This window comes from Brassica napus, chromosome C7 (genome assembly GCF_020379485.1).
Source record: "Brassica napus cultivar Da-Ae chromosome C7, Da-Ae, whole genome shotgun sequence".
Taxonomy (NCBI): Eukaryota; Viridiplantae; Streptophyta; class Magnoliopsida; order Brassicales; family Brassicaceae; genus Brassica; species Brassica napus.
The window spans coordinates 15,138,130-15,152,126 of NC_063450.1; the positions used below are offsets into that span (position 1 = coordinate 15,138,130).

Consider the following 13,997-nt stretch of genomic DNA (forward strand, 5'->3'; position numbering starts at 1 on the left):
TTAGCACGCCGTCAACAAATTTAACAGAAATATTTGATGTCGTTTATTGTTGGCGTTAAGTGAAACGACGTCGTTTCGTTTTCAAATGAGATGAAACGACGTCGTTTTACATGATTTGAAATTAAAAATATGTAGACCCCTGGATTCGAACCCAGGTTGGTTGGTCAAATGGCAAGGTATTTTACCACTAGGCTACTCACACTTTCAAAGAAATTACTAACATGTTTACTTTTATTTGGTACATATTAAATATAAAAAATTCTCTAAAAACTTAATAAGATCTTTAAAATTCCAAAAAAATAAAAAATAAAGAAGATTTTTATAAAAAAAAATTATTTTTCTTTTTAAAAAATAAAATTTTATTTTTCTTTTTAAAAAATAAAAACTCTTCCAAAATTTTCTAAAAACTTAAAAAGATCTTTAAAATTCCAAAAAATTGAAAAAATAAAGAATTTTTTTTATAAAATTAATTTTGAAATTAAAATAGAAAATAAAATTTTATTTTTTCTTTTCATAAAATAAAAAATCTTCCAAAATTTTCAATTTTTTTAATACATTTGCTAAAAGTTGAAATTAATTATACACACATAAAAAGTTGATAATTGTAACTTTAATTTTTTGCATTTTATTATAATTTTTTAAAAATTTGGATTTTTTTTTTAAAATGAAAATTTTGGAAACTTTTTGACTTTTTAAAGAAAAAAATATTTTAATTTTAATTCAAAATTAATTTTATGAAAATTTTGGGAGATTTTTTTTTTTAAGAAATATAAATTTTTTTTTTTAAAGAAAAATAAAATTTTATTTTCAATTTTAATTTCAAAATTAATTTTATAAAAAATTTCTTTATTTTTTTCAATTTTAAAGTTCGTTTTAATTTTATAGAAAATTTTGGAAGATTTTTTATTTTTTAAAAAGAAAAATAAAATTTATTTTCAATTTTAATTTCAAAATTGATTTTATAAAAAATTTCTTATTTTTCAATTTTTTGGAATTTTAAAGATCTTTTTAAGTTTTTAGAGAATATTTTTATATTCAATCAGTACCAAATAAAAGTAAACATGTTAATAAGTACATTGAAAGTTCCACTAGCCTAGTGGTAAAAGACCTTGCCATTTGACCAAACAACCCGGGTTCGAATCCAGGGGTCTACATATTTTTAATTTCAAATCATGTAAAACGACGTCGTTTCATCTCATTTGAAAACGACGTCGTTTCACTTAACGCCAACAATAAACGACGTCAAATATTTCTGTTAAATTTGTTGACGGCGTGCTAAATTGGCAAGTCAGCGAAAACATTGTTAATTAATTCTAAAGTCAATGAAAGTTTGGTGTTTTTTTGGTCAGCTCAAAAGTTCATGTTTCTTTTGGCAATTCGTACAAAGTTGAGATTTTTTTTGGCCGAATTCTCCTTCTTTATTGTATAAAAGATTTGTGTTTACAACTGTCATGTTCTGCTCCTATATTTCAGTGGTGTTAGTGTATCCATGTTTTTTGCTTGTGTGAAGGGTTCAATACCCCATAACTGAAGCTTTTAACATACCATATTGTTTCGTCCTATATTATTGTCTGCGGATACCATTAAAAGAAACATCATTTTTTCGCAAAAAAAAAAGAATCATCATTTCCATGTAATTTGTTTTTTTTTGTGCATTTATTTTGTTATGCATGATTTTTTTTTTGTTTCTTTTTCTTTGAAACTAGTTCATACTTTCATTCATTTTTATATACTAGAGTCTGTTAAAAAAATTGTAAAACAACTAAGTTATTTCTTGTGAACAAAAAAGGATTAACAAAAAAATATAATATAATTGTTTAAAATAAAAATGTAGTTATTATTTAGCTAATACATAGCATTATATATAAATTAGTATTTGAATTATGAATATATTTATAATATTGTGCCTCGAGCTAAAAAAGTTTCTAGATCCGCTATTGAACTGATCTACCCTACGAAGGGGCGGACCCACATTGATGGGTACGGGGTCATGTGCCCCTAACTGATTATATAAAATTTGTGTTACATTACAACTGTCATGTTTTGCTCCTATATCTCAGTGGTATTAGTGCATCCACGTTTTTTGCTTGTGTAAAGGGTTCAATACCCCGTAACTGAATCTTTTAACATACTATTATTGTTTCGTCCTATATTATTGTTTGCGGATCCCTTTAAAAGAAACATTATTTTGTCGCAAAAAAAAAAGAAACATCATTTCCATGTAATTTGGTTTTTGTGCATTTATTTTGTTATGCATGATTTTCTTTTTGTTTCTTTTTCTTTGAAACTAGTTCATACCTTCATTCATTTCTTTTATACTAGAGTCTGTTGAAAACAATTCTAGAACAACTAAGTTATTTATTGTGAACAAAAAAGGATTAACAAAAAATATAATATAGTTGTTTAAAATAAAAAAATTAGTTATTATTTAGCTAATACATAGCATTATATATAAATTAGTATTTGAATTATGAATATATTTATAATATTATGCCCCCGGTTAAAAGAGTTTCTAGATCCGCCGCTAACAGGGGCGAAGCTATGGCGTGGGAAGAGGGTGCCTGTGCACCCATAATCTTGTAAATAATTAATGTATTTTATACCAAAATATTTATGTGCACCCATAATAAAATATAAATTGCACCCATAAAAATAGATAAAGTATGAAAGAAGAAAATAAATTAAATATATTTAGCAAGGTTAAACATAATTTAGCCAACTTAAAAATCAATATAACTTGAATTTTAAAGCCAATGTATGTTTTAAAATCTTTATATATTAAAAATTTCTAATTATTAAAAAACTTAGCCCATTTAAGAAATCAGAAATAACTCAAACTATTTACTTAGGTTTTGAATTTGTCCAAATATCTAAATTACTAATTTACCATTAAACTCTAAAACAACAAATTTTATGCATCACAGTACAAACAGTTTTATGCAAACAAGTTTTATGCAAACAAGTTTTTAAAATGTGCATAAACTTTATAAATGATTATCCGATTTATTTTATTAAAATATGATAATGAAATAATGCTAAACTGATTGAAATAATTAAATATTGAAGATATTTAAATGATATCAGCTTGCTCCAGTCTTTTGACTTCATCTTCCTTCAATCTTTCTTGATAGGCGTCTGGATCTTTTTCTTTCTTAATCGGCTTCGGATCTGGGATTGATTCCTCAAGAGCTTCCTTCAATCCCACGATCGATAGGTGAGCCAACATCTTCTTCTTCCACATAGAGAAACCGCCTTGTCCGTCAAAGATCGCAACTTCGATTTTCGCCATCGAATCACTCATCGAGCTTCAACCGTGCTCTGATACCACTTTGTTAGGATCAATCAGCTCGAACACACGATCACTCAACTCACACCTCTCGAATCAAGTAAAGAACACAAAAAATAAACATAGATTTATACGACTTCAGACCCTCATGAATTGAGTAAAAACCCTACGTTTCGACTGGTGATTAAACAGTGTTTCACTATCTTCTTTCTCTCTATACAAGGAATCAAGAACTTCGAAGAATCCTTCTCTTGATCACTCAGAATGTAGCTCACAAGAGAGAGGGGATTAACTACATATGCCCTTTGTATATCAGGGGCTAATTACACACATTAAGCTGACTAAACACCATCATAAAGCATGAGCTAAACCTCCTAACTGGAACCGGACAAAACCGCCTTCTTCAGTCTTCAGCTTAATTGAGTTTACCAGCCTCAGTTTAAGCCTAACCGGATTGATCTTCATCACCAAAGTACTACAATATCTGTCCAGAAGTATATGTCTCAAATCCTAAATTACAGCAAATCGAAGAATTTTCGGAGACAGAGGAGCAAATGTTCAATTGGGTAGCAGGTGCAATAGCATACAGACCTGGTGTATTATGTGGATTGGTGATTGGACATGTATTCATTTTACACAATCAAGTATGGGTCGCAGAAATATTTGTTCGAAAGAAAACTCAAAGGCTCTACAAGTGCTCGCTGAGCCCATCTTTTACTGTCTTCCTCATTAGCATATCTTCGTTGTCCAACTTATTATACGTAGTTTTCAAGATACTACTAGTCTACTAGTTTGTGTTTGTTTGTAAATTTTTATTTAATGTTTTTAATGTAACGAACATATCTCATAATTTTCTTGTTTAATAAATATATATTTTATTTAGGGAGACTTTTGGAAAAAAAAATTAAGAATTTTTTTAAATTTTTTTTGAGATTCCATGTTACTGGTTAAATGATTCTTAAAATGAAAGTAAAATTCCTTGTTGTTAGTTTAAATTTTTTTGAAATATATTATTATTGGTTTGAAATTTAAAAAATATACTCAAATCTCTTGTTATTTAATTTTTTATTATTATTGTTGATTCTTTAATTCAAACAAAATAAAATGTTATTAAGAGATGAATTTTCCAACTATTGTTAACAAAGATCTACTGCAACTTCAGTCTAAATTATATGTCCAAAAAGATTCATGATATATATGCAATTACCTTTTTCAATGCATAATTATGTTTTTTAAGGATAATGTTTTCATGATTAAATAAAATTAAAATAGCATAAAACTCGTATACAAACATAAATAAAAATTCTGTATCAGTAAATATTTTTTGGAAACTTTTAAAACATAATAAGATATTTAATTTGCAAAATAATGATATAAAACGATTAATACAAATCCATGAAAATATATAGCATTCTATAGGAATAGAATCTCTTATATACTAAAACACACGTCGCTTGGCGAATCAAATATTGACACATGGAAAAATGAAAAATAAAATAAAAAATAAAAACAATTAGAAATACATAAAAAGAAAGCACGATTCGTAATGTGGAAACATGTAATAATGGTTGTTTTGATTCTTCTTTCAAAACCACGATCACCATACCAACAATCTCTAAATAACCACCTATTTTTTATTATTTATATTTGCAAGAGGTTAATTTATAATTGCATCTTGCTAAAACATTACACATTTTCTCTTTTTTCTCTAATCCACAAAATCAATGTTGGCATGCAATGCTTCTTCTCCGAGATAGATTGTTTTTTTTTGAGTAAAATTATGAGATAGATTGTTATTCATATCACACTTTTATTTTGTCTTTTCCATAATATCTTTGGATCTAACTATTTTCTCTACTTCTACCTTGGCTTTTATTTATAAAATCTGACTCACTCATGTGCAAAACTTTCTTCAAAAACTTCACGGTTATAGTTCTTTTTCAAAACGATAAATCTGAGTTCGAGAAAGCAAAATAGACATATCAAAGTTGTTCTCTGTCTCAAATGTTATTCTTCATAAATATCTATTTTGTTTTTGTAGCTTTGCATGCTTAAAGAAATTATTTACCTTAGCTAATAAAAGATTGATTGACTAATGCAGATTCCAAAAAGAAAAGATGTGAAAGAGCAAAGAATCTAACAGTACCAAAAAGTATCAACGAAAGTGGAATTACAGGTATAAATATCATAAAGAAGTAGCATATTTTTGTATTGTTTCTTTCGGATTGATTTTTGTTTTTTTTTCTGGCAAAGATAAAGTAAAAATCACGAAGATAACATCTATAGTATCATTCCTTTTGCAATTTTCTGTTGAAATGCTACCTGAATAACAAGTATATTGGGTTATTTACTAAATTAAATTTATGTATAAAAAGTAGAGAAACTAGAATGCAAATGTATTTTCCATAAAATAGTGAATTTTTGGCACAAAAACCAAAAAGTATGTACTTAGATGAAAATATGGTCCATTATAGGTTGTATTTTTATAAAGCAAGTAGATATCAATCGACGGTGGAGTTTTGAAATCAAACTTTTCTTCTTTTTGTTAAAATTAAAATAGCGTAAATTGATTTAGGCACATATGTCATGGTCCCGAATGTGTATTAGTTCTAGATTTAGTAATACTTCACAAAATATAAGATAGTTTATGTATATTTAAGCATAATGATTACAAGAGCTAAATCTCTAAACTTTTGTAAGATAACATAACAAAAGCTAACACAAACATTGCAACCTAGTAAAATGAATTAGAAATTAAAAGAAAATTTAGAAGAAAACTATTAATCGCTTATTATATATATATATATATATTTGTTGTCTACAAATATTACAACACATTTTGCTACAGAATACACTGTTTTAACATAAAAGTTTATCAGTTTTTTTTCCCGTACCAAGTACGGGGCACAATACCAGTAGCTTTTATAAACAAGAATACATGGAGTTATTGATACACATCCATGAAAATATATATCATTCTATAGGAATATAATAGGGCAAATCTCCAAAATAGCACATTTCTAAGTCTATGTCACAAAAATAGTCCTCAAAAACTAAAATGACCAAAATAGCATTTTATCTTTTGAAAAATTTAAATTTTTTTTATTTTTCAAAATTTGAAATCTTATCCCAGAATCCCACTCCCCAACTCTAAACCCTAAAACCTAAACTCTAAACCCTAAACCCTAAACTTTAAACCCTAAACCCTAAATCCTAAACCCCACCCCTTAACTATAAACCCTAAACCCTAAACCCCACCCCTAAACTCTAAACCCTAAACCCTAAACTCTAAATCCTAAAACCTAAACCCTAAATCCTAAACTCCACCCCTTAACTCTAAACCCTAATGTCTAAATTAATTTACCATTGGGGTATAAGTGTATATTTATCTCTTTTGATAAAACATTAAGTGCTATTTTGGTCATTTTTATTCTTAGATGCTATATTTGTGACAAAAACTTTTTTAGTGCTATCCTAGTCATTTTCTCAATATAATATAGTATTCCGTAGAGTTTGAAGATTCTAAAAAGTTGATTGATTTTTTAATTTATGTAGATTCTGCAAATGTATGTATTCTGATTTAGAAAATTTAGTAATTTTTAAAGAATATTATAAGTTCTGAAAATTCTCAAACCAACAATAAATTTTTTTTTTTTGAATAATAAGAGATTTAAGTGGATTTTATAAGTTCTTAGACCAATAATAGTATATTTTGAAAATTCTCAAACCATATAACAGAATTTCATTCTGCTCCTACTAGGCCTTGGTTGGTGATTAGGTTGTAAGTCGGCATGCAGTTGCTATTTTCAATGCGCCAGAGTAATTTTGTTTGCTCGATTCTGAGTAGATTTCTGGTTGCAAGCTTACACCTTTTTGTGAATTAATTTAGTTTATCATTAGATATGGGATAATTTCATGTTTACCCTTTTCATGGTACCATTATTTACTTTACCACCACTAATGGGATATTTTCAAAAATACATTCTTCATTAAGTGGAAAAAGATTCTTATACATTTGTTCTCTCTATATATATATATAATAAATAATTATTTAATTAAATAAAAAAATAATTTTTTTATGTTTTCGAATTATACTTTTTCAAATTCAAACTTTTTAATAATTTTTTTTTGAATTTTTTTTCAAAAATTCTTTTTGAAAATCAAAAATTATGTTTGAAACTATTTTTTAAATTTATTTTAAAATTTTTTAAGTATTTGTTTATATATTTATTAGGTTCCTAAATTTCACATTCTAAAAACTCTACCCCACCTCTCAACTCTAAATCCTAAGTCTAGATTAGTTAACGCAAGAGAATAAATGTCTTTTACCATTCATTAAAAATGAATGTAAAAGTGATTAGTGTAAACATGAAAGTGGTACTATGAATGTGGTATTTGTGGCAATTTCTCCATTAGACATGTCATATTTTTCCTTTTAACCTTTTTAAAAAATTGCATGGTAAATTTTAAAAGCCTATAAGATTTTCACAAAATGTACACCATATATGAAAACTTTATTTAAAAAATTTAGACATAATGTCTCATTGTTTTTTCCTTTCAAATTTGTTCATGTAAACCATTATAGAACACATGTGTTACAATTAAAAAGATATGAAGGTCCCAAAAAACAGAAACAAAGTATATTCCTTAAAAAATATTTCCAAAACAATATTTATATTAAAAATATTATTTATTAATTCTGAAAATGCATTCATCTTAAGGTCCCCAAAAACAGAAACAAATTATATTCCTTTCTTTCTTTTATTTCGTTCTTTTTATGTTTGTAAATTTTATTTTAATGATCAGCAATTGAAAATATTTGGTACCCCCTGCCCTCTGGGGTTTATTCTGTGAAGTCAGGATAGGCGGCTGCTGCTGAGACCTCTCTACAAGGTCCTGCTTTCCCTTTGATTTCAACATCCTTGACCAGGCAAAAGTCGATTTAGAATGCCATTAGTTCTCCAAAGATGAAACTCCTATCTGGAAAATTTTCACAAAGCTCTACCTACTAGTTCCAATCTGCAAAAAAGGGTTTATTGCACAATAAAAAGTGTATTCGATGTGGTGAAATTGAGACTATATGATCAAATCTTCCTTCATTGTGAGTTGGGCTCTCAGGTTTGGAACAATTCACCTTTAAAACCCCCTTTCAATTCAACTGCTTGTTCTGTTGGTTAATTGGAGTTGTAATACGAAAAGTTGTGAATTATAAAATTGGATGATGATTGAATCGCCATACTTTCTTTAAAGAGTATTTCGACACTATTCTAAGCTTTTGGGTTACACGAAATCCCTTTATAGGATAAGACAATCAAAGTCTCATTCTTGTTCTAGGCTAAAATACAAGAATAAAAATTAGAGCTTTAATGCTTATATGTATTTGTTCAAAGATCTTTGATGATCTTTGAACAATGAATCTCTTTCTCTCTCTTTCTACTAACTAGTTTCAGATTTTCTTGTGATTCAAGTTATCAAGTTATGATTTGACAATGCCAACAACTCCTTATATCGAATACTAAGGGTTGCAATAGTTAGCACCAATAGTTGCAACTATTAATACCAATAGTTGTAATGGTTAGGGAAATGTCACAATGGTTCATCACCAAAGACTTTAATCACCAACGATTACAGTAGTTTAACACCAAAGGTTGCAATGGTTTATCACTAATAGTCACAAACACAAACAATTGCAATTGTTCATCTAGACAATGCAATGCTTCACTTAAATGGTTGCAATGATACACTTAAATAACCAACATGTTCATCTTTCATCTCCGCTCTTGAAGCCTCTGCGCACTGGACCTGCCTTCCACCGACAGGTGTATCTGGAGATGTTTTCTCCTCGGTTGTATGGGCCATCTTGACCGCTCGTAACCAACTGATATTTGAATCAAGACATGCTTCTCCATCTGGAACGATTACAAGAGCAATCACATGAGCCCAAAAATTGAATTTGGCTCAGGTGGAGAAGTTTTCACCAATGTCCCCTGCAAAGATTCGATCGATGAATCAAACCTTCAACATTCCTCTGAACACTATCTACTATAATACTGATGCGGCGTGGAGGCAAGATAACCTATCAACAGGAATCAGATGGATCTTCAGCTTGAATGAATCTTCTGCTCTTACGCATGCCATTCACCCTGGCTAGACCAAAATGTGCCTTAGATCAGACTCCCTAGCGCTCATTAGAGCCGTCAATTCAAATTCAAACCGAAGAACCTCTATGGAGTCCTTTCAGATATCGGATCTCTATTATCTTCTTTCAGTTTTTTTTTTGTTTTCTTTCATTCCAAAGAAACAAAATGGGACCACCGACTCTATGGCAAAGGCCTCGTTTTGTAACTTGAACTCTTCTTGGACCTTGACTTAATTATCTTAGAGAAATATGGTAGTTCAAAAAATATATCTATTTAAAATAATTTTTATAGTTAATTTTTAATAATATAAATATTTTAGAACTGTAGGACACACCTTAGCGTTTTACGTTTCTTATATATTATTTGAGAAACATTACAACATTTTAGCTATAGCTATGACACATGGCATCACTAAAATGCTTCTCAAAGTTCTTACATAAATATGTTGGTCCATCTAAATATATATTATAGTTTTCATTAAACTAATCATAAAATTAATTAAATTTTTTATTATAAAAATACAAATGATCATAAAAATAAGAGTAAAAGTTTCATTTAATGGATATTCAGAATAAGCTACACATATTAAACAATATACCATATAAAAACCCTAAATATTTTAATTTCACAAATTGCATTGAACAAGAATTGAGATCTTAATATTGAATTTTCTAAATTTGCAGTGAAATTTCAAGAACGACTATAAATTTTAAAATTATTAAAATCTCACATTGAAAATTTTGTTATCAATGATTTAAAATTTTGTTATAAATAACAGAAATGATCATCAAACCATATGACTAGGAAGTTTCATTTAATAGATATGTATATTAAAGTATACAATATATCTATATTAATTTCACTTAAATTTAATTATATACAATATAAAATAAATAAAAAGTTATTTATGTGCTTGTGTCAATTTAATAGTTAATAGTTTCTCAATTATTCAATATATATTTATTATTTTGTTATTTTATAATATGTAAAAATGCAAAATAAATAATAATACATAAAAGTAATTTGTATATATAATGTTCATGCTATGAATTTTGAGGAGGGGGGGGGGGGACTTGAGAGGTACTCAAATGTCTCTGTTTCCAACCACGCCGGTTCAGCAAATAGGTCGGCCCATACCAAGATATGACGAATTTGCAAGCAAGTCCAAAACTGGAATGTGTAGCATGACAATACAAAAAGCAAAATGAAAAATTACAAAACATAGTGATTAGTCCATCCAAAAGTAGCTCGGAACGTGTGTGATTATAAGATTACAACACACTGATTCCTCAATAGGTATATACAATCTTCCCGCAACAACGTTTTCCATTTCATTTTCCTCAAAAGCCAAAGCAGCAACACTGTCAATCACAGAAACAAAAACAAAAGACATTGTTAAGAAAAAAACTATTTAAAATATTTTAGAATCAGAAGCAATGAGCTTGAAGGAGAGTGTCTTACTCTGGAAGTCTTGGAAGGGTTATTACGGAAGTGAGGCGGAGTTCTTGAAGATCCTCCACTCACATTAGAGCTCCTCTCTTCACGGACTTTGTTGAAAATGTGTGTGTATCCATCAGCTGATGCCGGGTTATTCTCATCCCAATCACCAAACTTGGGCACCACCGTCACCTTTTCAGGCTAGAAAAACAGTTATAATGAGATCAAGACCGAACAAAGAAGATCAAAGATGACTATTGTTCTTACGCTTTCAACAGCTCTAAGGTTGGGTTTGGGCTTTGATCTTCCAATGCCATCATATGAATTTTTATGCAACGGTGACTTGTCATTACCATTGTTTTGAGAAGCCCTTCCTTGTCTTTTGTTATCAGCTTCTTTTGATGAACCACCAGCATCACCAATCTGCTTCAACTCGCTCTCTTCGGGGGTTCTCAACCTTTCACGCGATCTTCTAAGCGGTTCAACTTCCTCAGGTTTGGTTTTTGAAAGAGGTGGAGGAGGAGGAGGAGGAGCTTGAGACTGTGAATCCGAGTAATATTCCGGGTCGGTCGGGTTCACTACACTGCCGCCGGGAGCTCGAGCTCTATTGGCATTTTCAAAGTAAGCTGTGTAAGGAACATCCTCTTCCTGTTCCCAGTTTCCAAATTTGGGAACATTCGAACGCTCCTTGCAGCCACAATGTTAAAAACAATTAATATCAGTTCAACAACAACAATGTAACTTGCAATAGGAAACAGAAGGGTAGAATCGTAATAAAGACCCTTAGAGAAACAATCAACAGAGACCAAGAAATAGCAAGAAGACAAGGTCTTTGCAGTTTCGTTGTAGGTAAGAAATGGAAACTCGACCAAAAAATGGCTAATTTCATTGTACGTATGGAAGCAGATTCAGAAGACAGAGCATAACTCTTTTCTTATCTTACAACAAGAATCATACAATTTATCAAGAAACAGATATGACTCGCTTTGTCCAAATCGTTACAAATAAAGGGTTTATGAGACTCAAGAAACCGAAACAATAAGAAGAACTCCAGAGAGTTTACAAAAGATAAAAAACACTTGAAGAAACTCACTGCCATGAGAGAAGCTCCAGAGAGATTGCAAAAGTGGTACCTTTAGAAAGAAAGAGAAAAGAGAAAAGAGAAAAAAAAAAAAAAAAAAAAAAAAAGAAAGGAGAGAGAGAGATGTGAGAAGGAGGAGAATAAACGAGAAAGAGAGAGAGAGAGAGAGGAGAAGAGAGGTCTATCGAACGACGTTGACTAGTGATGATTGTATTCGCCAACTTTGTTTTGACGCATCAGAGTTCTGCTTTGAATTCACTGTCAGCGTATTTTACGTTTCTAGCTATCGTTTATGATGTAATGTATTGTATTCTCTCTATTTCTGAAAATAAGATTTTTTAGAGTATATACGCTTATTAAAAATTTAATAAATGTATAATTTAATTTATTTTTTATTTTCTTATATACTTTACAATAACTTTCCACCAATAAAATTTAATCAATTAAAATATTCTCAATTAATGTTTCTCAAAAGTATAAAAAAGTAATTTAACAATATAGAAAATGTATCTTTGTGGAACAAGAAAAAAATTTAAAACATCTTAATTTTGGGAACGGAGGTAGTAGTTGTTAAGTTTCTAATGATTTTCTCTCGTAACCCAAGTATTCAAGTTTCTAATGAAAGTTGTGTTAAGAAAACAAGGTCGAGAAAGTGAAGCGAAGACCAATAAGCATTATAAAATTAGAGATAAAATTAAAGGTAATGTATTTTTAGGTAGTTAATGGTAGTTTTTAATGTGAAAAACATTCAATGCCGTCACCTTAAAGGCGGCTATATCTGGTGTCCACGTTACAGAGATATAATTTTAATCATTTTCGTTTTTTTTAACGCTGAATAATTATGCTATTACAACCCCTGTTCTGGAATGCGGTAGGCGCTAGTCGGGCGGTCGGGTTGGGCCTAGCGCATAAAGAAAAAATCGGGGATTAATCGGAAATTATGCGGGGCGGAATTTTTAGATGGTTTACTATGTTATAAAACATGTTAATCTTTAATTGTGTATAACATTAATACATTTTCATGTTTATGATTGTATAAAACACACAAATAGAATATATAAATTTAATATAGTGTAATTTTCATCAAAATTATGAATATAAATGATATTTATAAAATTTTAGATCAAATAAACAAATAAAAATATTATTAAAACTACAAAAAAAATTTAAAAAAAAAAAAAAAAAATTAGGCGGCCGCCTAGGCGGCTAGGCGGTCATTTAGGCGGCTAGGCGGTCATTTAGGCGGTCTAGGCGAAAAAAATCGGATATCCGATTTTTTAAACCGATTTGGCATAAATCGGGGCGGAAAAGTGACGCGTAGCGCCTAGGCGGCCGCCTAGGCGGCCGATTTTTAGAACAGGGATTACAACTATGAAAAATATTACAGACGATTCTACAACCGACAATTCTATATGCCGTACGAGGATTCACGTCTGACTGCATCACCTAAGCCGCCATATGGGATTCACTCTTGACGGTAGTCCTTGCGCCATGATGAAGATCTCTTGTAAGCCTTTTTCTCTCTTAATTCGCATAATTCTGCATTCTCCGGGAATTAAAACCCAGACCTCCTGGTGCAAGCATTAATGAACCTTTGGTTAAACCACTGGACCAAAGGGGCTTCCACAATCATTTTCGTTTTAGGACTGAACATTTCTTTGTCTCGAGATAAACTATTGGTTTATAATTACTAAGAGCATCTCCAACATAATCTCAAATCTTCAAATTTTGAGAATTTTGTCATCACAATTTTTTTTTCACAAATACATCTACTAACTTTTTTAAAAAATAACTTAAGTACACCAAAATAAATTAAAATAGAATAAATATTACTTGACATTAAAATTAAATTCACACAAATAGAAAAGTACATTAAATAAAACTCACACGAAATAAAAATACATTAAACAGATTTTACATAAATTAAAGCAAGTTACATAAACATTAAAATATTACATATCTTACAAGTGGTACCAAAATACAAGAATTCATCAGCTAACCGGATCCTGAACCTCCAAGTAATCAAAATATGGTTGATAAATATTCAGTTCAA

The 13,997-nt window shown here is 29.7% G+C and overlaps 1 protein-coding gene across 1 annotated transcript; it reads right to left on the reverse strand.

Moving 5' to 3' along the window:
* Positions 1-10,560: 10,560 nt before the first annotated feature.
* On the reverse strand, positions 10,561-12,135 carry LOC106379304 (RPM1-interacting protein 4). The gene is made up of 4 exons (XM_013819299.3): positions 11,957-12,135; positions 11,131-11,550; positions 10,888-11,064; positions 10,561-10,787 (listed from the first exon to the last, which is right to left on the reverse strand). Exons 1-4 carry the CDS (start codon positions 11,960-11,962, stop codon positions 10,767-10,769), a joined length of 624 nt encoding a protein of 207 aa, XP_013674753.1. The 5' UTR covers positions 11,963-12,135; the 3' UTR covers positions 10,561-10,766.
* Between the last annotated feature and the right edge of the window lie 1,862 nt (positions 12,136-13,997).

Bases quoted from the DNA above. Each gene is read 5' to 3' on its own strand.
- LOC106379304 (XM_013819299.3), bottom strand. The intron at 11,065-11,130 runs GTAAGAACAATA...CTGTTTTTCTAG, and splicing joins ACCTTAGAGCTGTTGAAAGC to CCTGAAAAGGTGACGGTGGT. The intron at 10,788-10,887 runs GTAAGACACTCT...TGTGATTGACAG, and splicing joins ACCCTTCCAAGACTTCCAGA to TGTTGCTGCTTTGGCTTTTG.